Source organism: Chinchilla lanigera, unplaced genomic scaffold, assembly GCF_000276665.1.
Source record: "Chinchilla lanigera isolate Chin_1 unplaced genomic scaffold, ChiLan1.0 scaffold00108, whole genome shotgun sequence".
Lineage (NCBI taxonomy): Eukaryota > Metazoa > Chordata > Mammalia > Rodentia > Chinchillidae > Chinchilla > Chinchilla lanigera.
This window is the reverse complement of record NW_004955509.1, coordinates 317,042-345,012: the sequence shown is the minus strand read 5'-3', so window position 1 is coordinate 345,012 and position 27,971 is coordinate 317,042. Positions and strand designations below refer to the sequence as shown.

General features: G+C 44.9%; 1 protein-coding gene across 1 annotated transcript in view; it reads left to right on the top strand.

The window, feature by feature from the left end:
* Window positions 1–82: 82 nt before the first annotated feature.
* Sh3kbp1 (SH3-domain kinase binding protein 1) overlaps window positions 83–27,971 on the top strand; it is a gene marked incomplete at its 5' end in the record, with an annotated part of 338,774 nt that continues 310,885 nt past the window's right edge. Inside the window, 1 exon segment of the mRNA XM_005407792.2 lies at window positions 83–325. Coding sequence (XP_005407849.1) covers window positions 322–325 — 4 coding nt within the window.

Sequence of the window (27,971 nt, the reverse complement as noted above, 5' to 3'; positions counted from 1 at the left end):
GCTTTTTTTTTTTTTTTTTGCAATTTCTACTCGCGGGGAGCAGGAAACCCGGCTCAGCCGGGCGCAGCGGGCCGCGATGCAGCGGCAGCAGCAGCAGCAGCAGGAGTCGCCCCGGGGCAGCAGCAGCGGCAGCAGCAGCAGAGGCAGCAGCGGGGGGCGCTGAGCCGCCACCGCCGTTACTGAGAAAGAAGCCGGCCCAGCCGCCGCCGCTCCCCGACGCCCGCTCCCCGAACCCCGCGCCCGGATCCCGGCGCCCCGACTCCCACGCCCGCCTCCGCCAACTTTCAAGCTGCCTAGGCGGCCCGGCCCGGCTCGGCGCCAATGGGTGAGTGGGGGACCGCCGGGGTCCCAGAGCCCATCTCATCCTGGGGGCGGCGCGCCCGTTCCGGGACCGCGGATCTGGGAAGGGCGAACCGGAGCAGGGCCAGGGCAGGTGACATCTCGGCGGGCGTCCCCGCCTGCCTCGCGCACCCCTGTGCGCTCCTACTTGCGCCCATGTCCCTGCGAAGCCCGCGCGCAGCGCCGACGGGAATCCGCTGGGGCCTGGGCAGAGGATCTGGGGGGCTGGCCCGGGGCGGCTTGGGCTGAGGGATGTAGGGGGTGTGGTTGGCTTTTTGGGTGGGCGGGGAGAGTTTGGTTTTGGCCATTTTCTCCCCCCAGCACACCCTCTTCTGCAGACGTTGGTACCCGGACCTTGTGGGCTCTGGCCCTGCGCGGGGCTTGCGGTGTCCGCCTGATCCCGCTGGGGGGAATCTCGCGGTTTGCAGAAGGCTGGGTTGCCTTTGCTGGGGGCTGACGGGGAGTGGTGGGGCTGAAGTGGGTGGGAAACGCCCCAGTATCAGGCCTGCTGCGCCATCCCGGGGTCCTGAGCTCCTGAGAAGCCCTCCCCCGCTCCCAGTGCTCCGGGCCTTGACTCCGTCTCTGTTTGTCCTCCTCCAGCCTGGTCAGCTTTCTGCTCTGTGATGCTCAAAGGCCACTTCCCCCAGTCTCCTCTAAGTCTGCAGGGTCAAGGAGGTGGAAATGGTGATCCAGTCCTTGATTCACAGAGGAGCAAACATATTCCAAGTAGGCAGTTAGTATTAGGCTCCGTGGGTCCTATTTGGTATAGACTTGGTAGTATGGGAACCACCTTGCTGCCCAGAGGAGCTGCACTTTCTTGGAAAAACGACTTGAGATTGCCTTGGCTATTAAACGTTTGGTCTACCCAGGCTATATTCTTGCTGACAGGCAGCCTCTGTTGTAATATTTTTGGGTGTTTCTAGGCCAAGCGTGGGAAACCTGTATACTGTACTAAATCATGATAAAGTGAGACATTCCTGTGTTGAGGTAATAGGGCTTGGCTACACCAGTCAGGCAGTGATAGGCAGTTATAAGATCCTCATGAAGGTAGGAGCCCTGGAAGGAGAGGTTTCACCCAGTCAGTTGTTAAGAGGCAAAAGTTAAATTCTTGTTTGTGGACATTTGCTGAAATGGTTTTCCGTATCCAGGGTGGTGGTGATCTGATGGCCTCTCAGCTTAAATGTAATTTTTTTTTCCCCACAGTGTTCTTGTCTGATCCCAGAACCACTCCCAGGCTAAATTAGTTCCTGTTACCCTTTCTCATATGGTATTTTTCCTTTTTTATAGCAATATTACATATTAGAGTTTATCATTTATCTTCCCTACTGGAAACTGTGTGTGACTAGACGGACAGCACTTGCGCGGTTTTGCTCATAACTGTTTTCTTTGGTGCCTGGCATAGAGCAAGCCGTAAATCAATCTGTATTGAATGAATGAATGGACTGTATGAAATCCTCCTACTCCATGCAATACACAGAGCTTACACTCTTGTTTTGCTTTGGGCTCAGAAAAGATGATTTAGTTCATTGACAAGTGTGTACTTTGCTCCTTATAGGTTACTTTAGTAATGCTTTCTTCTGAGGTAACCAGAGATGTTGTTTTGATCACCTTTCATTTGTTTTTTTTTTTTTTTTTTTTTTTTTTGGTCTTTTTGAGACAGGATTTCACTATGCAGCTCAGGCTGGCCTTGAGCTCACTTTGTAGCCCAGGCTGGTCTGGAACTCGAAGCGATCCTCCTGCCTCAGCCTCCCGAGTGCTGGATTACAGGTGTGCACCACCACACCTGGCTATCACCTTTCATTTCAAGTGGATCACTGAGGGGTTCTACACCAAGATATGAAATCCAAATGTCTGCTACCTTGTGGCCGCCCATGCTTTATGGATCTCAGTGAGAAGGAGACTGAGTCTCCTTTGGGAAGAAACAGACCTGTTTGTCACTCAGATCTGAACTGTTTTCATTCCTTAGTATCCCCTAAGAAAATGGGGTAGTGCCTTTACAGTTTGTAGTCCTTTGAAGTGCCATCTTTTGTCCTGTAACCAGTACCACGGGGAGGGGACAGCAATTGAATTTCATTTATTTCAGAACTTACTACTTAGATGTGCTAAGATTAAAATGATTGTCTTTTAATTCATTATAATGTTTATAGTGGGATTGCAGATGCTTGTAGTGAATTGTGGGTAAAGATCACCTGCTCTTTTCTAGCATCCTCAGCAGTGAATTTGTTCTGAAGCACAGGTATTTAACAGTTGGTTTCGTATGTCTTCCTATGGAGGCACACCCCCTTCCGCGGAGCGAGTCTGGTTGGCACATTTATCCATTGTACCGATCTGATGCACAGGTACTCTTCCCTGGCCTGATAATGACTTTTTCTGTTGATGGATAACACAGTAAAACTCTATCATACGGTCTTTGATCAGAGAAATATCTGAAAAGCGTCAACTGCCTAACCCTAAAATGAAGCTGCTTTGTTGCAAAATGGCCTCTTAGAGAAAGCCATCAGAATGTGCCCTCTGAACTTGCTGGGAGATGGCTACAGTGCCAGGCACAGGGAAAGCTTCTTATAGTTCCAATTGTGCAAATATTATGACCCAAATCTGGAAGTGGTGAATGGTTTGCAAACACAGCAAATGACTTCTGTTTAAAGAATTCCAGAGTAACAGCAAAGTTTGGATTTTTTTTTTTTTTTTTTTTTGTAGCAGTGTATTGTATCAGTGGTAGACTGCCTTATGCTAAGCTAAAGCTAAAATGAATGTAATGTGTTGGCCCCCACAAACAGGTCTTGAATTAGGAATGGAGAAAAGGCTCCCATTTTTATTGTGCATGACCTTTACCCTCTTATATCCATCATGGCATAAGCAAAACCTTGCTGTCATTCTGGGTGCACAGACCTTGGTGGTTTTTCCTCTAATCACCTGAGTACTTTCTGTGTTACTGCTGACATTCCTTCATGAATGCCTATATGTATAGGTGCTTCAAAGTATGTTGCACACAGTGGTCAGTATTTGGGTATTTATTTATTTATTTATTGTCTTTTTGAGACAGGATCTCTCTATGCAGTTCAGGCTGCCCTGAGCTCACTTTGCAGCCCAGGCTGGTCTCGAACTTGCAGAGATCTTCCTGCCTCAGCCTCCTGAGTGCTGGGATGACAGGTGTGTGCCACCACACCTGGCTCCTCTCCAGTATTTATTGACCTTGCTCTTTGTGCTAGAAACTGATACACCACATGCACAGACCTGCCACCGTGGGCTTTTCAGTCATGTGGAAGACTTGAATGCAGTGGTGTACTGGTCACTTTCTCCACCACTGGGACATTTGGGGGACATTTTACATCTAAACTGTAACCAATGGTCGTGGCAATGTGCAGCTAAAAGCTGTGACAGGTTTCATGAAAGAAGAGAGGAGAAGGGGAAGCTGATGAAGGCTGGAGAGCAGGAAGGAGGGTGTCTTTGAGCAGAAATGTGAAGGTTGAGTGTGAGTTCTCCCTGCCCTCCAGCCACCCTCCTCCCCGTGGGGCTCACCACGGGAACACCCGGAGCTCAGCAAGCTCAGTTTTCTTTTCCTTGCAGGAAGAATGGGTGCCATGGAGACTGAGGGGCGTCTCAGCAAGAGGGTGTGAGAAAAGCTGACTCAGAGGGTTTGCACCAGTGTCAGGTGGGAGGCTGGAGGGTGCTTATGAGAGCCAGATGTTGCTATGAATTAGATGCTACCAGGGGTACTTCTGTGATTTTTTTTTTTTTAACAAATATCTGGAAGTAGAGAAAATTGGAGCCAGGCTAAAGCTGAGGTTGGTAAAGAAATAGCAGTTACTGTACTTTTTCTTTTTAGATTTTGAGACAGGATATCTGTGTAGCTCAGGCTGACCTTGAACTCACTATGTCACCCAGACTGGCCTTGAACTTGAAGTGATCCTCCTGCCTCAGCCTCCCGAGTGCTGGGATTCCCGGCCCGGGCCACAACACCCGGCTTTAGCAGCACTTACTTGTATTAGGTGGGTTTGGGGATGACTGATCACATTTGTGGTTTGGACAAGGCTCATGTTTTGTCTGTTTTCAGACATGGTTATGGCGTGGCTTTGTTTGTGTTTTGTCTCGGCCTACTCATGGAGTTGTCTTACCTAGTATTGGCGTTCTGAGGAGTTATGTTCGGCAGCATACCCAGGCAGGGCCATCAGTGCCTGGAGAGCAGGACCACTTTCCTCTTTCTCCAAGGTAACTAAGAGATGCGATAGGACAGCAAATGGAAGCTCATAGATGAGGACACTGGCTTTCTAGCTATGTTCTGTGGTTATTTAACATCAGCCAATGTGGACTTTTATTCACTGTTAGGCAAATGGACAACTGAAAAGCAATCCCGGGGGAAAAAGTACAGAATAATGCAGAGCAAACTGCTGAGAACTAAGGCTCTTCATGGGAAAGATGCGACAGGAAAATACTAAAATCCTTTTAGTGTTAGAGAAAGAGAGTCCCTAACACAGTAGTTTTCAGAGTGTGATCCCCCTGGTATCCCTTTAGAGATACAAAGTCTCTGGCTCCATCCCAGCATTGATCAGGAATGGGGGGGCAGCAATCTGCATTTTTCAAGAGCCTTCTGTTAGGTAAATGGTGACAAGCCAGTAAAGAACACAGCCAGCATGAATTTAGGGTTCTGGGCAGGACCTCCTGGAGTAACCCCAAAGGAGAGTCTGAGTCCAGTTTATTGAGCTGGGTCTTTTATGGATAGGGTAGGGGGATGAGCAGGATGGGCTGAGGTGGGGGGCATGAGATTGGGGGAGTAGGAATGGCTGAGTATGTGGCTACGGCAAGGGGTGCTGTGACCTAGCCGGGCGGGAATGCCCTGTCCTAGCAGAGTCTGCTTTGTTCCCAGGCTGAGGGGCGTGGCTGCAGGATGTAGGAAGGGGCTGTGATTGTTCTCAGAGCTCAGGAACTCAGCCAAAGGGGGTGCACACAGGGGTCAGATCCATCACCCTGGGGTGGTTCTGATGCATCGTCAACTATAGAGCCTCCTTGCCTTGAAGATGAGCCCTTGTGACTCACTGTTCATAAACAAGATGCTATTATAAGTAACTGTAACCTTAGAAAAGGAGAAGAATGTGGTCTTACTTAAAAAAAAAAAAAACTTCTTATGGAATTATTAAGGCAGTACAGTGTTGATTCTGTCATGAACAAAGTCCAAGCCAGGCCTCCAACACCTGGGTATTAGTCAGCTCCTCTCAGGCTTAGTCACTTAGACTTTTATCAGAGTATCTCACAGGTCTGTCATCTTTCTTTTCTCTTCGTCCTCTTTACAAGAAACTTTAAAATATATTATTAGCATTATCAGGATGTTTGATATTTATGATTTTCTATACCTGAAACCTATATTAATTTCTTTGTTTTGATGATGATTGATTGTTTTCCTTTACTTAGCAGTTTCCAGAGGAATGAGTTGGTGCTCTAGGGATTAGTTTCTGATTGCCGCTTCAATCAGAAACTATTCCAAACTTAGTTGCTTGAGACATCACAAGTTTATAATCTGTCACTGGGCTAAAATCAAAATGTCAGCAGGGCTACATTCCTTCAGGAGACTCAGGATTCCTTCCCTTGATTTTTCCAGCTTTCAGAGTTGGGTTGCATTCCTTGGCTCCTGGCCTCTTCCTCCATTTTTAAAGTCAGCAGTGGATGGTCAGATCTCTGTCACATCATGTCCCTCGGACAATGACTTCTCTGCCCCTCTTTGTATGTAAGACTCTTATGCTGACATTGGGCCCACCTGGACCATCCAGGATAATGTCAGACTCTTGAATGATTAGGAGCCTTAGCAACCTTCATGTCCCTTTGCCATGAAAACTAACAGATTCATAAGTTCTGGGCATTAGGATATAGACCTTTGGGATGTAAGAAGGCAACACTATCCTGCCTGTCACTCTGCCCTTTAGCAAACTTGGCTTTTCCTCTTTTTTTTTTCCTGGATAATTGAGCATCCATAGTCAACTACCTTCTTGTTTCACAAGAAGATTCCACCTTTGGTTTTAAATTTAGATTTTTGTTTTGTTTTGTTTTGTTTTGTTTTGTTTTGGTTTTTGATTTTTTTTTTCCGGTACCAGGAATCAAACTCATGACCTTGAGCTTGCCAGGCAGGCGCTGTGCCATGGAGCTAAATCCCCAGCCCCTTAAATTTAGATTTTTAAAGCTTATTAGTAAAGCCACCAGCCAGGTGTGGTAACTGGCTATAATTTTAGTACTCTGGGAGGCTAAGGCAGGAAAGATTGCAAGTTCGAGCCCAGCCTGAGCAATTTAGTGAGTCTCAAAAAACAAAAGCCAAAACAAAAATAACAACAGAAAACTAAAATGGACTGGGATTGTAGCTCAGTGTGAAGGCTCTGGGTTCAGTCTCTAGTAGTAGAAAAAACCCACCTACTGTGATTTGAATGTGTCCCCTAAAAGTTCCTGTGTACGAAATTTAACCCCCAGATTGATATGTTAATGGTATTTAGAGATGGGGCTTTGGGCAGTAAGTAGGATTAGATGAGGCCATGAGGGTGATGCCTCCAGATGGCTTTAATGGCTTTATAAGAGGCCCTAAGCATACTTTCTCTGTCACACTACGTGGTGCCCTCTGCCATGCTGGCACCATGTTCTTGGACTTCTCAGCCTCCAGAAGTGTGAGCCAAATAACCTCCTATTCTTTATAAAAGACCTCATCTTTGGTATTTTGTAATAGCAACAGCAAGCAGACTAAGATAACACCTTAAAGTTGTACCTTCTATTTATTTTCTTTATCCTCTTTTCTCTTTAGTGTGCTTGTTTCTTTTTTTTTTTTTGGTTTTTCTCTGGTACCGGGAACCGAACTCACCACCTTGTGCTTGCCAGGCAGGCGCTTTTGCTGCTGAGCTAAATCCCCAGCCCCAGTGTGCTTGTTTCTTGAGACAGCACCTCCTCCCTCCCCCACTTTCTCTATGATATCTGCACTGCACTTACCAGGACCACTGCCCTCCGGCACTGGGTTAATTGTGTTCTAGAAACTTTATACTGAGGTAACTGATGAACAATGGATCTCCTAATCACAGAGCAGATGATCTCAGATAGTCCTCAGCATCTTCGACTTAGCTGGCTTTTCAGACTGTGAAGACTGGAACTCTTTTCTTGGCTTCTGAGACATCCTGTTTACTCCCAGTTTCCCCTGCTGGTCTCTCTGTCTCCATTGCTGGTTTTCATTCCCTGTCCACCTCTGGGACGCTGTTAGTCCGTTCCTCTTCATGCATAAAGTGTGCCCTTGAGGGAACGCAAGCACACTGTCCATTCAAGGGTTCTCTGTTGATGATGTCTGAATCCCCCTCCCTAGTCTTGGTCTCTGTTTCTAGCTCAGGATCTACTCAGCTGTCATCACTACGAAGGTAGGAACTTGGTCTATTTGGTTATTGTGTTCCTTCCCTGACACATGGTATGCCTCAAATTAATATTGGTTGAGCTGATTATTATTTATGATATCCTGGCTCACTTCACCCATGTGTGTCTTCAACATCTCAAACTGAGCACTTAGCAAACTGAGCCCAGCATTTCTCCTCCATAATTTCTGCCTTGTGTTTTTTACCTGCCATCTCCTTGTGGGTATTAGCATCTTTCCTGTCACTTCGATAGCAGCTCCAATGCTTGCCTTGCCCCTTGTTCCTTCCCCTCTGCTTTCTCTCAGCCCCTTCCAATCTCCAGTCAAGCCCTCAGTTTTTCTGGAATGGACCCCATGTGCCTACACTTCTGTAAATGCGGTAGAGCTTGAATACCTTAGCAAAACCTTCCTGAACCTTGGTGGCCACTCTCTGGATTCTCCCATTCCATGCTTGTTGGTGCCTCTGAGCCTTCAGTCACGTAGTAGTTCCCTCTCTGAGGAATGGATATCAATTTTCTCTGCAGTATAGTTTTTCTGCATTCACTTCTATTGCTGCTATAACAAATTAGAACAAAACTACTGACTGGAAGCAATGCAAATGTGCTGTAATCTTACAGTTCTGGAAGTCAGGAGTTCCAAATGGGCTTCAGTGAGTCAATAATCGGTGGGCAGGGCTGCATTCTTCTGGAGGATTCCGTCTCCTTGCCTTCTCCAGCTTCTGAGGGTGGCCTGTGTTTCCTTGGCTTTTGATGGCATCAATCAGCTTTTGCCTCTGTCTTTAGGTCTCCGTGCAACTCTGAACCTTTTGCTTCCCTTTTATATGGATTGTTGTACTATATTGAGCCCATTTGGATAAACCAAAGTATTATCCTCTTCTCAAGGGTCTTAATTTTGTCACATCCTCAGAGTGCCTTTGGTCAGGTATGAGAACACACAGGTTCTGGGAGTTAGGATATGGACATTTTGAGGGACCTTTATGTAGCCTACCATACATACCCCTTGTTCATTTTGTGAAGCTTGCTGCAAAGGTTGCAGTATCACATGCCATCTTGCATGAAGTCTGTTCATCTCCAACTGGGTCTCCCCAACTCCACTGCCCTGGCTCAGTGCCTAGTGTACAGCAAGTGCCATATGTTGTAAACGAGTAACCCTTTCACTCAAGTACAGTTACTATTTGCAATTCCTGAGACTACAGGCAGCCAGCAGTGTGTGTGAAACTGTAAAATCCCTTGGGCAGAGCAAATTGACAAGGTCTGTTTGCTGACAGTTGATGGCTGTCTGTGCTGCAGTGGATGGGAAGGATAACACCTCGTGTGTCACACAGTTTCAACTAAGAACTGCAAATTTCAAGATAGGAAATGCTCTGTGGCTGTGCTTCTCAACTGAGGATGACCTCCATTCCTGGGAAAATATTTGGGAATGTTTGGTGGGTGTCGGTCTACTGGCATCTGTTGGGCAGAGGCCAAAGATATTGCTAAACATCCTACGGTGCGCAGGATCACCCCCCGACAAAGAATTGTCTGGCCTCAGTGTCAGCCGTGCTGCGATTGAGGAAGCCTGCTCTGAGGCACCTCAGAGGCTCATTAACACTGATGGTTGGAGCTCGGTTTCCTTCATTATTAGACTTCATTCTGGAACGTAGTTTTCTTCTGTAGCCACAGACTTCATTTTGTGAATGACCCTAGAGGTCAGCGGAGAGCAGGACTCTTTGGACGCACTTTCACCATTTTGTTCTTTCATCCTCAACTGTTGCCTCCTCTTTTGTCAGTACCCGGGTCATTATCCTGTAGGGAGGTGAGGGCTTTGGGCACACACTGTCGCTAAACTTGCTATAAACTTGCTTTCCACAGTGTCTGGCTTCCAGAATGTTTTGCTTTCCTGGTGGGATGTGTGTCTGTCAGGTGACAGGTGACGGGTCCTTCTGTCACTCACCAGTCCCTGGAAATGAAGTTCTGGAAGGGGCCTTCGCAGTCATGGCTCACACCATCACATCATAAGACTGAGGCCCAGAGAGGCACAGCAACGTGGTTCCCTAGCAGCAGAACCTGACTGCCTTCCACTCGGAGGGACCAGCCCCCCCAACTGCTGTAGGTGTTCAGTTAACGCCAGGGCCCAGCTTCCCCAGGGAGGCTCTTGTTCCAGCTTCTTAATTCAGTACATTTTTAAAAACAGCTTTATTGAGATATAATTTACATATCATACAATTACTCATTTAAAGTGTGAACACTTCAATGGTGTTTGATATATTGCATTATTAATTTTTATTATAAATAGAATAAAAACAATAATAAAATAACAACATACACAAAAACAAAAAAAGCAAAAACAATAGAAATGATACAGAGTTTCAAAACAAAATGATAGGAATTTGATCAATATATGACAGTATTGATTTTTAAAATTATGGTAAACTATATGCAACAAAGTTTGCCACTTAATGATTTTGAAGTGTACAATTCAGTGATGCTAAGTATGTTCACAGCGTTCTGCAACTATCACCACTATTTAGGTCTAAAACTGTTTTGTTGTTGTTATCATCCCTCCCTCGTAAATTTCTAAGGCGAAGATCAGACTCTTGTCCCTTGAGGCTCCTGGACCAGCTGAATTGGAGAAAACTGACCCCAGTTGTGATTCCAAAGGAATACAGGGGAAGAGAAAGTGTAGTTGCTTGGGTAATTTCTTTGGCAATAACTGGGATTCATTACAAAAGTTCGAGGGGGAAAACACTGCAGTGCCACACTGATCCCTCGAATTCACACACATAGGGTTGATGGCGGTCCACGTTTGTTCCCTTAAATTCCTCCAGCTGGCGAAGCTTCACTGATGATGACCACTTAGTTTTCTTTTTTTCCCCAGTTTTTATTAGTTAGTACAGGTTGCAGCACATCATGATTACACTCTGCGTGCGGCCTTGGTACATACACGTGACACACCTTAATTCTTTTTTCATTCCCTTCCCTTCCCTTCACCTCTCTGTCCCCTTCTGTTTTCTAAGAGATCTAGCTCCCTATTTCCTATTATTTGTCTTTTATTTATATTGTGGGTTTTCAGCTTGATCAGAGGCAGTTCTGGAGCTTTCATTGGGGCCACTCCAAGCAAACTGTGGCTGGTAGATCTTACCTTTGTGATAAACTGTGCTTATAGTTAGGGTTAGAAAGAAAAAAACACTACTAATAAAAATCTTGTGATGCTTGTTCTCATGGATCGGTATTCAGTTGGCAGGAAAATCACAGAAAAGGCCTTTGCTTATTTCCTTCTGGTGGCCAGATAAGCGATGGCATCACTGTGAGAGGCGGGTTTGTCCTCAGGTGTGGGGGACAGAGTGGCAAGGTGAACTTGGAGCCAATTCCCACTGTTGTTTCTTCCTGTCTTGGATTAAGTAGTGTACATATTTCAGTGTGCATTAATTGCTCATTTTACATAACAAGTTTAGGTCCTTAAGCATGCCGGTGCAGTACATTACTATCTCTTTAAACTTCAACTTCTTACCAGTCAATGTGCAAACACCAACCTTTGGCTGTGTTTTTCTGGACTGTTCTAGACTTGGAAGACTTGGGACCATGTTCTGGGTCTGATCCTCTGGGGCTGTACCGGTTTTATCTATCACCTGCCACCTCCCTATGTGAAAAATCTAATTAGCTTAGTGTTCTGTCTAATTATTCCAACTAGTTTTTATTTTCATGCCTGGAGCTAGGTGGAGGTGCTTGAACTTTGTTTTGGATGAGGACTAGAAAGGCCTTGGCCTTGGCCAGCTTCTCCAAGGATCTCCGTTTCTTCACCAGACTATTCTGGAAGCTGCACTCTGCTTGAGCATTTTATGAGTTGGGTTTTGCATCAGTGGTGGCACAAGTGCCATAGGTATGCCACCACTGTTCTAGATGCAATTCATTTGACTTGAAAGGATTCATAAATGGGCTTTGCCTTCTCCTATTTTGACCATCAAAACAAACCAAACTACAGAAACAAAGACCCTCCTTAAACTTGAACAAAAGGAGGTCATTTTTAACTACTTAACCAGCCCCCTTTATGTTCAGTAATTTGTGTTTTGAAGTAGACTCACTATTTTGCCAAGGCTGGTCTTGAACCCTTGGCTCAAGTCAAGTGATCCTCCCACCTCAGACAGCTGGGCCTATAGGTGCCCAGCTTTAGTAAATTATTAGGTGGAGATCAGAGGTATTAACCCAAATGCTCTCGGTGAGCCCATCTGGGATACCTAAGGGATATTGGGCAAAGTGTGTATTAAAGGCTGGTGATTTTGAGCTTAACTGCTGCCTTTGACCATCAGAAAACAAATGTAAGTGGTTGTAATTGGTTTCTGGAGGGTGGTACTTGCTGGGAGTCGGGTGGGTGGAAATGTTACCAACTGAAGAAAGAATTTAGAAGGGGGAAACAGTTCACACTGCGCTCATCTGTTTGTTGGGCATAATGACTGTACACTGATTGCTTGAGAAATTTTAAAATGATGTTCTAAAGCTAGTTTTTGGAAGAGATTGTATATTCGTATAATTCAAAATTCAAAAGACAAACAGCTGTTTACATTAAAAGATCCTTTCTATCCTTGTCCTCCATCTATGCAGTGACCCTCTCCGTAGGCTGTGGATATTTTCTCAATTTTTTTTCAGATTTCATACATGGCTTAGTCACTTTCCTTATTGCTGGGACACAATACCTGACACCTGCAGTTAAAAGGAGGAGAGATTTATATTGGCTCGTGTTTTCCGTCCACAGTTAGCTGGTTCCAAGCAGGAAGAGCATGGTGGCTGGGGCTGGTGGAGGAAACCTGCTCACATTATGGTGGGCAGGAAGCACAGAGAGAAGGGAGGAGATGGGGAGGGAGGTGCACCCGTGCAGGTCACACCCCCCCAGTGACCCACCCGTTCTGCCCAGGCTCCCACTCCCCAGCAGCACACTCAGCCACTGAACTCACTAGTACATGAATCCACCAATGAGTATAGCACCCTCATACTCCAATCACCTCTGAAAGCTCCATCTGTGAGCATTTGAAAGTTTTGGGGGGCATACTTGATCTAAAGCACAATACATATCCCAGCAGATAAGTATTTTGTTATTTTTCCTCTCGGTTTTTTACCTCATGATTAGTTGATGGTGAGTGAACTTCTATCTCGCTGGTGATTTTTCTTCCCTGATAATGTGCTTTGGAGCTCTATGACTGGATCTTACCCTTTTGATACTGTGTGTGTGGTGCTGTGCTCAGTTGGTATTGAGCCCAGGACCTCACATATGCTAGACAGATACTCACTGTGCCACTGAGCGATGCTCCCAGCCTCCCTATTCAGTTCTAACGGAAAAGTTCTCTAGCATACTGCTGTGTACTCCAAGGTTTCTTTTTTTAAAATTTGAGACAGGGTCTTGCTAAGTTGCTGAGTTGCCCAGGCTGGGTTTGAACTGGCTAAGTTCCTGCCTCAGTTTTTCGAGTCACTGGGATTACATGCATGTGCCACAAACCTGGCTCTGATCTGGGCTCTTAGCTGAAAAAGACTTTGGATCTTAGCTGATCTAGGCCTCTTGGGTCTTTGCTTTTTCCTTTTTTGCATTTTTGAGACAGTGTCTTAGTTACTTTTCTCATTGCTGAGACAAAATACCTAACACCCAAAGTTAAAAGAAGAAAGGTTTATTTAGCCTACAGTTCGTAGAGGTTTCAGTCCATAGTCACCTGGCTTCGAGGCAGGGTGGCGTGGCAGAGGGGCATCACAGAGGAAAAAGCGTCCATGGCAAGCAGGCCATAAATAGCAAAGCGACGAGCATCAGCAGCCTGCCTCTCCCTTTTATTCTGCTTGCCTTCCGGGTGGTGCCGCCTGCTCCCAGGGTGGGCCTTCCCATTATCCACACCCAGCACTATGTTAAACCAATCAGTGGATTAATTTAGTAATCCTAGCGTCACACTCAATCCTGGCATCACACACCCTGGATCAGTGATGGCAAACCTACGGCATGCGTGCTGCAGCTGGCTGTGTGTTATCATTGAAAGCTCTAAAAGGTTTGACATCACTGTCCTAGATCCAGCCACCTCTGAAAAGCGCACCCTATTACTGCATGAGGCTTTGTCGGGACATCTAGATAGGCGCCATAACAGGCAGTGTCTCTTTAAGCAGTCCAGGGTGGCTTCGAACTCGCTATGTAGCCCAGGTTGGCCTCAAATTTGTGATCCTCCTGTTTTAGCCTCCTGAATGTTAGAATTATAGGTTTGTGCCACCATTACTGCCTTAGCCTAGGTTCTTAACTGAGTTAGGAACTGTCTTCCCACTTTCATGTTGTATGTGTAGGAAGGACTTGCTTCAAGTGATGGAAGTGAAGCACAGTCTCCTAACCTGAGAGAGTCAAGGTGGCAGATATCTCTCATGTAACTCCGCATGCCCACTGAAGGAGCTGGCCCTCATGGACAGCCTGGAATCAGGAATGGGCAGCCTAGCATGCCCTCTGGCTGTCTGTCCTCTGTGCAACTTGTTCATGGGGCATCCCACAGTTCTAGCCACTTGAGTTGGCCCTGGCTCCAAATCCCTGTTAGTGAGCTCTGAGCCCATTGGAATTAGTATCTACCACCCCCGTATGCACGTGGCTGCCCCCTGTCCACACGGGCCTGTTCCAGTCCTCATGTGAGTGTTGAGGCCTACCCTGAAGCAGGCATGTGTTCGTACCCAGTGCCTGGTGACATGGGCATACTAGTGGTGCCACTCTTGGACAGGCACTGTCAGTAAGGATGCTTATAAACCACAGCTTGAATACTGGGTGGGCCTGTGGCCATTGTCCTGACAGGGGGGTGGCAGTGTGGCCTCTCCTGGGCTGTAACTATGGAGATGTTCACTTCACCTTCAGAGTCCCTTCCCATTGGGCTCCGGGGAGGAGCATCCATGCTTCTAAGTAATGGGGTCATTGTTTTCCCCCAGAGGCCCTGCATTGTGTAACTGAGCTCTGTCTCTCCTTTTGAGTCAGTGGCACTTAAAAAGTGTGGATGTGCCTTTGGGGGCACTTGGGTGGGTGAGCGGTAGCACTCCATGGGGGAAGGGTACAGTTGTGACATTGTCTGGCTCTTTTAGGGAACCTGTGGGTTATTCAATGGAGGAAGAGATGAAGACATTGTGAAAAACAGTCACTGCCTGCCAGGTTAACCCCTGAGGCCCAGTGCTCAGAGAGAGGGGCCAGGGGCTCCCATTCGCCCGTCTCCCTCCTCCCTCCTCCCTCCCACCTTCTTGCCTCTCTTTCTTCTCTCTCCTTAGTCTTCTCACCCCTCCACTGTCTCTCTGTCCTCATGCGCTCTCCACCCTCTTCGCCTGTGCTCCTCCTCTGCGTGCTCGGTGCTGTCTCCCTCCACCTCCTCTCCCTGGAGCCCCCCTGCTCTGTCCCGTCTCCCCCACCCCTCCCCCACTCCCACCATCCAGCCTCTCCAGCTCACTCCCTCCGCCTCCCGAGGCCCTCCCTCCCCACCGCACTTTCTCTCTTCCCCTTCCTGTCAGCCCTTCTCTTTTTGTGCCCCTTTCCCACCCGCCTTTCTTTGTTTTCTAGCCTCCCCTGTCTCCCTCACCCTTTCTATACTCTACCTTTCCTCTCCCACCCCACTTCTATATCCCTTTTTCTCCCCCTCGTGCCTCTCCCATATCGCTCCCCTCCACAGTTCCTCTCCTCTTCTTCCAAAGCTCCTCTCCTTCCTTTCCTCTTCCTCCTCCCTCTCCTCCTCTGACCCCACCTTCTCCATCCCCTCCCCAGCCCTCTCTCTCCTTTTCTCCTCTCTCCCATCCTCTCACCTCCTCCAATCTCCGTCTTCTCTTTGTGTCTCTTTCTCCCTCTACTGCAGCTCTCCCCTTTAAACCCCTCTTTCTCCCAACCCCCTGTTCCTCAACCTCTTATGCATTCTGCAGTCCCCTTCTTTCTCACACCCTTCCATTTCTTCCCTTACCCACAGAGTGTTGCCTGGGACTCAGATTCTCAACTGTCACTACCAACTATTTTGCTCAATAAAGAGCACTAGAGCCAGTGAAAATAGCACTTGTCCCGTACAGTCTAGGGTGAAGAGGGCCATGAGAGGGAAGGATGAAGGAATGTGTGGTCCCCTGAGGAAGGGGAAGCTTTTGGGGAATAAACACAGGCAAGGATTCTGTTATCAAGAAGCCGGAAGAACCCGGGAGGGGGTCTGGGATGAGGAGACTGCCACCGTCTACAGCCAGCTGTGACCCTGGGGAGCTGCCCGCAGGCAGCCAGAGCACTGGGGTTATAAGCCTTCTCAGGGTGCTGTGGAGGGCTTTGTGCTGGACTGAGATGGGTAGATGCTAGGACAGTTTCTTATTCTAGCTCCAGTATTCTCTAAAGAAGTATGTTGTTACAAATGTATGGTAGCCATATTATAGAGTTTACAAGTAGCAAGCAAGAGGATTTAAATGAACCACCCAAACAGTTCCTCAGTACAACTGTTATCATTGTACTTTAGTGTATTTCTTGTTAGACTTTTTATTATACACTTAGGTATAAATGTGTATGTATTTTATACATATGACATATATGTTTATGATTTACCCTGGTTTTAAGTCCAGGTATAGGATTAGGGGATGCACAGTGAAAGGTGAAACTCCTGGGGAAGGTGCTTTCTCTGTCTTTCTCACTGCGTTCCCTTCTTTTATTTCCATCATCTGACTACAACTTGAGGAAACTTCATTTCCCAGAATGATAGGGAAAACCGTGTTCTGAAGTGACTTCATATTTGACGAAGACGGCTTCAAGTCCCATGTTGGCAAGGGAAAAATCATGATTCTAACAACCCCTTTGTGGTTTCTGCCTTAGCTTTGTGTCATCATCATAATCCCCTAAAATTTTGTTGCTTCAGTTTCAAAGGGCACCAAATCTGTGTGGTAAAAATCCCCAGGATCCAGGCTGGGAGAACCATCCCAAAGCCTTGCATTTTTAGTGCATAAATTTCTGTAGTGGGCAACATCATGTAAAGTATTTTTCCTCAGCCACCGAGTGGAAGCCAAGTGTCAGCTCACGTACCTGGCAAAAAAAAAAAAAAAAAAAAAAAAAAAAATTAGTTGACTGTGATGGCCTCTCAGGAGCAAGTTTGTATGAAAGTTCCAAAATAATAATTGCCAGAAAGGACCGGCAGCTAATATACACAATATTCTTTCTCTTTATGCTACATTTTCAAATTGTGAACCTTACTCAAATTTGTAGGGCAGACAAAAGAGTTGATCCAATACTGTTGTATGTTGGAATTCAATTAAATTCCGCAAGTGTTTGAGTGCCTGTTAACGTGCAAGATCTGATAACTAGAGGAACTCAAAGATATCTACAGTTTTACTGAGTGATAAATTTTACTTAACTTTCATTTCCTGAACAGGAGGAGATTGTGGTGTAGTCATTTCAGGAACCACGCAATGAAACAAGCAGCTAAACCAAAGCATCTTTGAACAAGTTCTGTTTATCCAGCAAGAAGGGATAGATTTCAGGAACACGCATCAAGTTAGAGACAGCTTTCTGAGCTCTAGCAATGTCTCGTCAGTCTCTGGAACTTCTCGCTGGTGGCTGAAGGAAAAACAAAATAGTTTTTCTCAAATGCATAATGCCAAAATTCCCCTCAAGAAGAAAATTTCCCGAGAATCTCTGTTTTGCTTTATTCTTTTAAATGTTTATTAACTTCTTAAAATTTATTTTTATTGTGCTAATATATATATATATCCTTCAAATCATTTTGAAGTGTACAGTTCAGTGGCATTAAGTACATTCACATTGTTGAGATACTATCATCACCATTCATCTTCAGAAATTTTATGTCTTTCTCAACTGAAGCTCCTTCCCAGTTTCTGGCAGCTTCTGCTCTACTTCTGGTCTCTGAATTTGATTAACTACCTCATATAGGTAGAATCATACAGTATTTGTCGTTCTGTGAATAGCTTATTTCACTAAGCCTAATGTCTTCCTCCATGTAGTAGCACGTGTCAGAATTTCCTTCCTTTTTAATTGGCTTACACTGACAATAATGCCACTGGAAAATAAGGCATTTAACATAGATGTAGCTCCTTTTGCATTTAGCTCATTTACAAGTGTAACCCTGAGATGAATTCACAAGTTAAGTGTAAATTAATCCACTGAAATTCTAATCAGTGCTGATGGAGACACGATGGCGTGCTCCAGAAATGAAGTTGTGCTTGGAGCTGTGACAGGGCACACAGTGCTTGCTTCGGTGTAGTCTTTTGGGTACACTTGGTTCTCCCATTTCTTTCTTCTGTCAAACCACTGGGAGAATCCTTCCTTCATCCAGTTCTCTCAGAGACCTTCTCATGTGGTGTTAGACATTACAAACAGTTGTGGAAGCTGTAAGATATGTGATACTGTGTGTATAGATAGCATCAAGGATTATTAGGAAATGTCTAATTGTGAATCCATTGCTCGATATAAGAACTAAAACTGTGAGCTCCATCCTGCTCTCACCCTGTCCTGGAGCAAACAACCCCAGTAAGTCTTCTTAAAAATCACCCCACCGCCTTTTTGTGGTACTGGCAATCAAACCTAGGATCTCAGGCATGCTAGGCAAGCGTTCTCCCATTGAGCTACACTCTCAGTCCTTTTTCATGTTTTGATTTTGAGACAGGGTCTTGCTAAATGTCCCATGCTGGTATCAAACTTGCTGTCCTCCTACCTCAGCTTCCTAAGTAGCTGGGATTATAAGCTTGGGCCACCACACCCGGCTTTCCCTTCTTTTCTTAAGAAATAGTTTTATCATTTCCATGTGTATCTCTTAGAAACATACTGTCTGGTTGTGCTTGGTTTTACTTTTATAAAACTGGAGCTGGGTGTGGTGGTGCGTGCCTATAGTCTCAGCACTTAGGAAGGCTCTGACAGAGATCTCAAATTTGGGTCCAGCCTGGGTAATTTAGTGACTGAGTGAGACCTTATCGCAAAATAAAAAATAAGAAAGTTCTGGGGATGTAGCTCACTATGAAGGCCCTGGGTTTAATCCCAAGGAACAAAACAAAAGAAAACAAAAGAAAAACACAACAACAAATCATAACAAAAAACTGTGATTGAAACTGCGCAGATGTGACTCGCTTTGTTGTCTCTTAATTTTGGAGTCCTTTATTTTTCTTTTATGATATTCCATTATTTGAATACTGTATGTGGCTGAGTATTTTTCTTGTCTCTCTGATGGACTTTTGCATTGCTCCCCTTTTTTTTCTTATCAGAACAGACTCCCTATTACCGTTTGAGAAAATGTCTCTGATACATGCATGCACTATATTTTTTAAAAGTGGAAGACAAGGAGTGGTTTTGCTGGGTTTCAAGTTGCTGGATTTTCAAAGTGGTTGTAATCAGCATATGTTCTCAAAAGATAAATGAACGAACTAATGAGTGAAGAAGATAACATATTCATGGAAGCAGAGAGTATATGAATATTCAGCTTTAGAAAAGAATGCTTAATTAATTTTCAAAGTGTGTGTTTCCAGAGCATAAACATTTCTCTTGCTCTCATTACCAAAAATACATGGTATCCCAGATATAGGCTAAACTACTGTTACAGAGACTCCAGTGTAGCATAGCTACCTGCTTCCCTCTTATGCTACGGCCTGCTGATCACTGAACTTTTCAGGGTGGCCAAACTGCTTTGCCGTATAACATTGTTGGGGACATGGGTCCTCTATTATTGGCACGGTTGAAGGTATCTCCGTAGCATGAGGCCCACTTTCCAGTCCACCGCAGCTTTCCTTTGTTAAGGAAACTGCTCACCATCCCTTGCAGCTACAGTGGATGGCAGAAAGACCCCATGGCAAAAATATAAGCTACAGTCTCACACACGGCTGCTGAGGAGTCTGAGGAAGTGGTATCTCCACTGGGCAACCATGTGCCCAAGAGCACTCAGGGTGAGGGAGTACTTACTTTTAATTGTTGCTGTAACACATTATCACAAGCTCATTGGTTTAAAACGACACAAATTTATCTTAAATGGCAGGTCAGAAGTTCCAGGTGGGTTGGCAGGGCCGAGTCCTTTCTGGAGACTCTAGAGGACAGTCCTTTTCATTACCTTTTCTAGCTTCTAGAGGCCACCTGCGTTCCTTGGTTCATGGCCTTTTCTCACATCACTCTAACTTCTGCTTCCTTTATCACATCTCCTTTTCTGGCTGTCCTCACGCCTTCTTTGGTCATATAAAGACCCCTATGATCACATTGGGTCCACCCAGTGAATCCAGGATATTCTTCCCATCCAAAGATCCTTAACCTGCCAAGTCCCTTTTGCCACGTGAACTAACATATTCATGGATTCTGGGAATTAGGATGTGGACATATGGGGGTGGGTGTCATTCTGTGTACCAAATGGGAGTGGGGTTTATATTTCTAAAAAGAGGAAGGGAGAAGTGGGTACTGGAGACACTTACCAGTCTCTGCTATGTCGTATGACTACATTTTTGTGATTTTATGGCTGTGGCTATATGTTAAAAGTATGAAGTTGTCAGAGCTGGCAAACTTGCTGAAGACAGGGCTTTGTTTTCTAATACTTTGTGGTTCTCGGGTTTAAATGTCTATATAATCCCCAAAGCAAACTGCATTTTTGAGGTCTGCATCCTTTCTCACTAGTGACAGTTCCATCCAGAGGTGCCCTTTTATGAAGGGCATTTCCAACTACTGTTCCTCTCATGGTTTCCTCAGAAAAACTAATGAACAACCAGCACTGGTGTGATCAAAGGACGTGGTGCGTATTAAGATCCTGGTACCTGGTAGGAGCTTAAATGTGTTACAAATAAATAAGAACAACAAAAACTCACACTTGCATACGAAGGCCCTGGCCCTTCTCTGTGCCAAAAGCCCTCATCAGACATTCTGTGCATAGACTAATCTAATGCCCCCTTTTAAATATCGTTAGACCCTTCAGCTGGTGTACTTAAGGAGGGAGAGGGAGAGAGCGAGAGCGTGAGCCCACTTTTTGGGCATGTGTTTGGACTAAATGTTTGTTTGACCCCCCCCAGATTCATTCATGTGTTGAAACCCTAATCCTCAGTGTGGCATTATTGAGAGGTGGAGTCTTTGAGAGTTAAGTGCAGGTCCATACTCCTTGAGGCAACTTGATTTAGAAGTCTTTATTTTTTTTCTTCTGCCTTTAATTGCCTCCTTTTGATAACAGGGAGCTAAATCAATAATTTATCAAATTCATGTGCACCTGTTTTTTATATGTAAAGTAGGATAGATTCTCTGTGACAATGACTTAGGAGTGTCTAGTAGCCGGCAGTACTCACTTGGCTCCGGCAGCACCATCCTTGGCACCTTCCCATGGCCTTCCAAGGCTCCTTGAGTCTTTGCTTAGTCCTTCACCTCCATGCCACCCTAGGTCCTTGTCTTGAGAAGTCTTGGCTCTCAGCCTGGAGCTGACAAAGTCTTGCTCTTCAGAGATGGAAGAGAATAGCAGGCTTGACAGGTCATGCAAGCTGCAGTTGAAGGTTTGCTTTCCTGAGGTTTAATAGTTATGCACAAGGGATGAGTTATTTATTTGTGAGGGGGATAATGAGACATTGTATTTACCTTTGCTTTCCTTGGACTGCTGGAAAATGGAAGAATATTAGATTTGTCATAGGTAGACATCATTCCCATCCCCCTACACCCATAACTCCTATGCTTCCAGAAGCACAGAAGAAGGGTCACCACTCGAGGAGAAGGTATGCGTTAGTTTGAGCAGCCCCACCATGGACTGCAAGGACCCTTGGAGTCATGCTCTGTGAACACTAGTTCTTCCAGTGCCAAGACAGAGACCGTGGCTTTTTCCTCCACATGGGTGTACTTTTGCTTGGCACGGTGTCCCACCTGGAATGGGCAGCCAAAGAAAAACATTAGTTGAGTGAGTGAAAACAACATATGAATCTAAAACCAGAGTCTCATTTTCACAAACCAGGCCAGAAATCAGTATTTAATGGTATGCCTTATTCACTTCTGCTCAGATGTTCATGGCACATGGTCTGTTGTTGTTGTAAGACATATTTACATGTTTGGAAATCTTTTGAAAGACCTAAGAGAAAGGAGTAAAATGATTAGTGATACCACCAGTAGCAAGATTTTGGCAACACAATTGCATTTGTGTCCAGACTTCTTGTCCTCTATGTAGGAGAATCTTCCTTGATTATTAACACAAATTTCTTTTGCATGGAAGTTGTAAAGAAAAGACCAATTAGTGATTGGCCTCTTGTAAAGCATTGACTGTTGTTGGGGCAGCTGATGGGCTAGCTTGGTTTGCTGTCTCCACTCTAGTTTTCCTGCCATGGCTCTACCACAGAAGAAATCTACTTTATCTGTCTTACTTGTGGTCAGCTTGCCACACTTCCTCCTGAGTATGTAATGAGGCAGGTTCATGTGTCTGGGTTGTGCACAGTAGATTTGAGAGAAAAGAGCTAGAGAGCTTATTTCTGCAGAGCCCTCATCCTGCATTTTAGGGAAATGTCTCTGGTTAGGGTTGGTCCCGTGTACACTCTACTAGAGATTTTTTTTTTTAACCCCTTGTTGTACTTTGGTTTATCCTGAACCAGTCCCTGGTGTTTGCTTCAGGATTCTTTTTTCTCTTTAGGGGGCAGTTGCTTAGGAAATACCCTCCTGTCAAAACATAACATCTTCCATATCATAAATTGGTAGTGGAAACTTCTCCATCATCTGGCTTAATATTTGAACCACCACTAATGGCTAAGACATTGTAGAGTGATGGCAAGTCCCTTTGGAAGCCCATTGGGCTCATTAGGGTGTCGGCTCTCTGCTTCAGTTGATGTGTGTACCCTCATTTGGAGACCTCCCTGTGGATCACAGTCAGTTCAATCTTTGAATGTTCTCATACTGTAGAATTATAGGAGCTATCTGCCAATTTATAGATTATCAAGACTTGCTAAACATAGATTAAATGGCCCCACTCTTCTGGCATTAGAAAGCATTGTTCTTTATTTTTAGGCCAGCCGTTGTTCTCCCTAACTACTTTCATGCCCAGGCAACAGGAGTTGCTGATCAAGACCTTTGTCAGTGGGATACTGTTAAGGGTTTGAACCTTTACTCCCAGCTAGTTGGAAGAAGAATCCAAATCAGTTGAAATAGGAGGGCTGACCTCCACATGGCCCCCTTTTCCACCCCCACCCTCTACTTATGGAGGATTTCACCGTGGATTTAGGGTATTCACCACAAGAAAAATATGTTGAAAAGAGTAGATTGTGGCTCTACTGAAAAGAGTAGTTGTGGCTCTTTGTGAGCTTATGGTACTACTCAAATAAATAGCCAGCAAAACTGATTGCATAAAATAACTTGGAGGGCATTTATAAACAACATTGAGGTTCAGATCCCTGCACTGGAGCTTTGGGTGGTCTGAAATGGAAATTGACATCACCATTAATTGCAAAGTGGTACATTAAATAAGTAAGAGTAGGCTTGCCTTCCATTGCTCATTTTGTAAGTAATAATCTCATTTTACTATCCCCATTCTTGCCCACCTTTGGTTACAGAAATAACTCTGAGTGGGTTTTCTTTTTAAAGATCTGTGTCAAGCAGATAACTCATAAAAAAGGCACAGGCAAAGTGTTCTATTTAGAACTTGCCCTGTGGCACAAAATCGTATGTGTCTTTAGTCATTGGACGCTGGTTTCTTTGGAGTGCTAAGGCAATGTTGGCCCATGGCAGCTAGTGGCAGAAGGCTGAGTCTTCAAGGATATGACCCAAAAGTACTATTGATTTTGTGTGGATAGTTTTACTTAAGTAAGAATCACTTATTCATTTGACCTGAAACAAGCCACTGCAGCATTTGATAAGCAGGTGTATGCATTTCCTGTTGCTGCCCCAACAGTTTACCACAAAATTAGTGGCTTAAAACAATGCAAGTTTATTGTCTTTCTGTTCTGTAGGTCAGAGTCTGATGTGGTTCTCATTGGGCTAAAACCAGGCAGTCAATAGGGCTACAGTCCTTTCCGGAAACTCTGGGGAAAATCCTTTTCCCTCATTTTCTCCAATTTCTTTTCTTTTGGTCCTGGAAATCAAACTCAGGACCTCACGCTTGCCAGGCAGGCTCTGTGCGCTGAGCTGTATCCCTGCCCCATTTTTTTCCAGTTTCTAGAGACTGCTCACATTTCTTGGCTCCATCTTCAGAGCAGGTCAAGTCCTTCTCACATCTCATCACTCTTCCCTGCTCTTTCATTGCCCCTCTCTTTCTGAGGACTTGTACTTATGTTGGGTCCACTTGGACAATGCAAACTAATCTCCCAGTTTTTTAAGGTTAACAATCTTAATTCCCCTTTGCCAGGCTTTCACAGGTTCCTGGGATTTGGATGTGGGCATCTTCAGGGGGTGTGTTAGTCCCATACCAGGGACTTTATTTTTCCTAGATCTCCACATCACATAGGGCCAAATGGGTAGTCATTTTGGTAGGGGCCTGTGTAGAGGACAGCTTCCATCTTTGAGTGTTTCAGGAAGTTGAGGAGGATGTTTCTCTTAGAATTGTGGGCTACGAAGTTTGTCGGCTCTAATTTCTCTGCATGGCTACCCTGGAGTTTTGCTCACCCCAGCTGGGACTTACGGAAGGCTACCTGCCCGGGGCTGCTGGAGCCTGGGGATCTAGCTGAAGGGTAGCGGAGAGTCAGGATGATTGGTCACAGCTGGGCCGACCAGTGAGCGAGGAATGAGGAAGCAGTGGGATGAGAACAGGAAATGACAGACAAGTCTGCCCCTTGGGAGGAAGAAAATAGAAGATGGGGTTGATTACATCTCCCCCCAAAGAAAAGTGTGCTTTTCTGTTTTTGAGCTTTTGGTAGATTCTACTGTGGAGGGACTGGAGAGACTCTGGGTGGAATAAATTGTTTGGTCACTGTTTGGACACCCTGTGCTCCCTTGCACTATAAGCCTGAGGGCTTCAGTGGGGTTGCTTGTTTCCCCAGGGGCTTGTTACTGTCCACACAGCTGTCTCCAGAGGGAGTGCAGCCCAGCTGGCTGGAGGGCTCTGCTCTGGGGAACGTAGACCGGTCTGGCATAGGCAGCGCCTTCAACGAGTTCTCGGAATCCTAATCCTAAGAAATGATCTTTTGTGAACTGACCTACACTGGTTTGGGCTTTGCAGAACTGTCACATTCTTTTGGGAAATTGTAGGTGGGGGCTTTATGTGTCATTTCCCACAGGTGCGTGACCAGGAGGCATTTGACAGCGAAAGCAAGTCCCAGCCCTATTTCATGCACTCCTTCAGACATTTGTCAGCAAGCAGGCACAGGGAGAGCCCTACAGCCTGCGCTGTAAGCACGCGAAGGCTCTGCAAGAAAGGCCTTCAAGGCAGACATACGTATGTACTCCGGCATTCCAGTGGTGGGATTCACCTACCTCCTCTTGGGGCTGGGGGCAGAGCCCAGGCCCCTCTTCTCATGGCCAGCCGATCCTGGGCCCTGTTTCTGAAGGGGGCGGACTACTTGTCTGGCTAGATTTCTCTATGTGGGTCAAGCAAGGCTCAAGATGGCAGCATAATGCGTATTTTCGTTCAATCCATGGAGCAGGATTGAATGTGAATTAACCAACTCTGGTGCACATGGACTCTGGTCTTTCAGATGCTGATCCACCATCTGTGGAATGTTTCTGATTTGGATACTTCAGGTGTAAACTGACAACCTCTAGGGTAAAGATTAGAGATAACTAATACATGACTCTAAATTTCATTGCCTATTTTTTAGCATGGGTTGGTTTTTAAATTTTTAAACATTTTATTCTGAATAGACTTTAAATTTGTGGAAAAGATGCAAAAGTGGTATAAAGAGTTTCCACATTCTCCTCACCTGGTTTCCTCTAATGTTAATGTCTTAATGCAGTCACAATACTATTATTAGAATCAGAAAAACAACATCGGCATAATACTCTTTACTATACAAAAGGTCTTATTTAATGCCATCGAGTTTTTCTACTAAGGCCCTTTTTTCTGGTTTTAGGATCCTATCCAGGTCCCCACATTACATTAGTTACTATTTCTCCCTACTCTCCTACAGTCCTTCCATCTTTCCTTGTTTTTCATGACTTGGTCTCTCTGAAGAATGTTGATCAGTTATTTTGTTGATTCTCCCTCAAACTGGGTTTTCTCCTGATTGGACTGAGGTTGCAAATTTTGAAACGTGATGAAATACACACGACAAAATGTGGTACTGGGTATTGAACCCAGGGCCTTGGGCATGCTAGGCAAACACTGTACCACTGACCTACATCCTCAGCACTTTTTAAGTTTTTCTGTTTAGACAGTTGCCCGGGATGGACTCGAACTTGTGATTCTGCTGCCTCAGCCTCCTGAGTAGTGGGATTATAGGTGTTTGCCACCATACTTAGCTTGTTTTAGCCATTTTTATAAACTGTGCAATTCAGTGACATCAAGTACATTTACACTGTGTACCATTACTATTTCCAGAGCTTTTTCACTACCTTAAACAGAAACTCTGTGCCCATTAAGCAATTACTATCCATTTCCCCTTCTCTCCAGGCCCTGGCCACCACCATTCCACTTCCTGCCTCTGTAGTTTTTGCCTATTCTGGGTTCCTCATGTAAAGTGTTTGTTGATTTGTGTCTGGCTTCTTTGACTTAGCTCTCAAGGTTTATCTATGTTACAGCGTGTATCAGGCCCTCCTTCCTTTTAAAGGCTGAGTAATAGGCCATTGTATGAGTAGACCCCATTGTGTTTATCTGTTCCTCTCCTGACAGACGCTGGGGTTGTTTCCCCTTTAGCTTTGTGAATAATGCTACTTTCAACAGGGGTGTGTAAGTCACTGGTTCAGATTTTCAAAAGGAACTTGAGGAAGCTGGAGAAGATACAGTTTAGAAAGGCAGGAAAAGGCAGTTTCTCATCCCAACCTCTTCCACAGGGGAGAGGGAAATGGCAGTGGGATGGGGGCGGGGAGGTGGAAGGGGAGTCACAGACAGGTGTCAGATGGTTGAGAGGCCAGAGGAGAAAGGGAGCCCAAACTGTCATACTTGTTCAAAACTGCTGCCACTGGGAGAAGGACTGGGAGGTGCAAAGCAGTCCAAGGCTAGGAACCAGCAGGAGCGCTGGCAGGACCCAGATCACTGCAGCTAAGGCAGCTTACTCCTCACCCCTCAAGGCAGGAGGGAACAGGCATGGGTCCCTTGGGTTGGAAATTAAGGGCACTTAGTATCTCTTCCTGGTGTTGTTCAAATTTTGGTGACTATATCTCCCAGTAAAGAAATACATTTTACATTGCAACCTGGTAAACACACACATTTTTAGTCATGCTTGAAATGGTAACTTTACAGCAAACATTTGATGTATTCTAGTATTTTCTACCCAATTGTTTCTAGAAAAGAGTGCCTCTTGACCTGGGTTGCCCTTGGCTGGAAAACGCAGTAATGCACAAAGCTACTAATGCAATATTTTCTGCTGGTTCTTTTTCTTTCTCTGTCTATTTTTGTCCCCTTCTAGGTTGTAAAATGTAAACTATGTAATCGATTATATTTCCCTTTTTGTTTTTTTTTTAAAAGAGAAAAAGAACATTAAAAATGATGCAGAATTTTTTTAAAAAAGATGATAGGAAATCAACAATGGTTGTTATATTGCATATTGTTATCTTCAAAGTAGTTGTTCAGATTGCCAGCTATAGGCATGCAAAATTGATCCAGAAAATTAAGCATTAACTGTTCCTTTCAATAAACCAGTAGAAATTAGTAGTACAGTTTTCTTAGGTATCTTGTGTATATATGTTTTCCCTCTTTCTTTCTTTTTCTTTCTTTCTTTCTTTCTTTCTTTCTTTCTTTCTTTCTTTCTTTCTTTCTTTCTTTCTTTCTTTCTTTCTCTTTCTTTTCTCCTTTCCCTTATCCCAATTGTTCTTTCCCTTTTTGTTTTGAGTATCAGAAAACTCAAAGCTAAGTTGCCTTAACCAAGGGGTTGGGTCTTTGTGTAGTGGTCATGTTCTGTTTGTGCTGATGCCTTAACTTTACCTAGGTCCCAACCTTCTTGTATTTTTCATGATCCTAATTATTCATATACTTTTGTTTTTCTGCATGAAATTTTGGAAGCAAGGTCTGAACTATATGATTTTGCTTTAGTTTTATGATTCTTTGATTCATTTTTCTAGTCTCCATTTTGGATTATCTAGGAAGAACCTCCCCCCTTTAAAAAAAGACATTTGTCATAGTTGCAAAAGTAGAACTCAGGTTGGAGATATAGCTCAGTGGCACAAGTGCCTGCCTGGCAAATGCAAGGTCCTGAGTTCGATTCCCGGTACAAAAAAAAAAAAAAAAAGTAGAACTCAAGGAGTGTTTTGGGTATTTGTATAGAGGGAAGGTGTC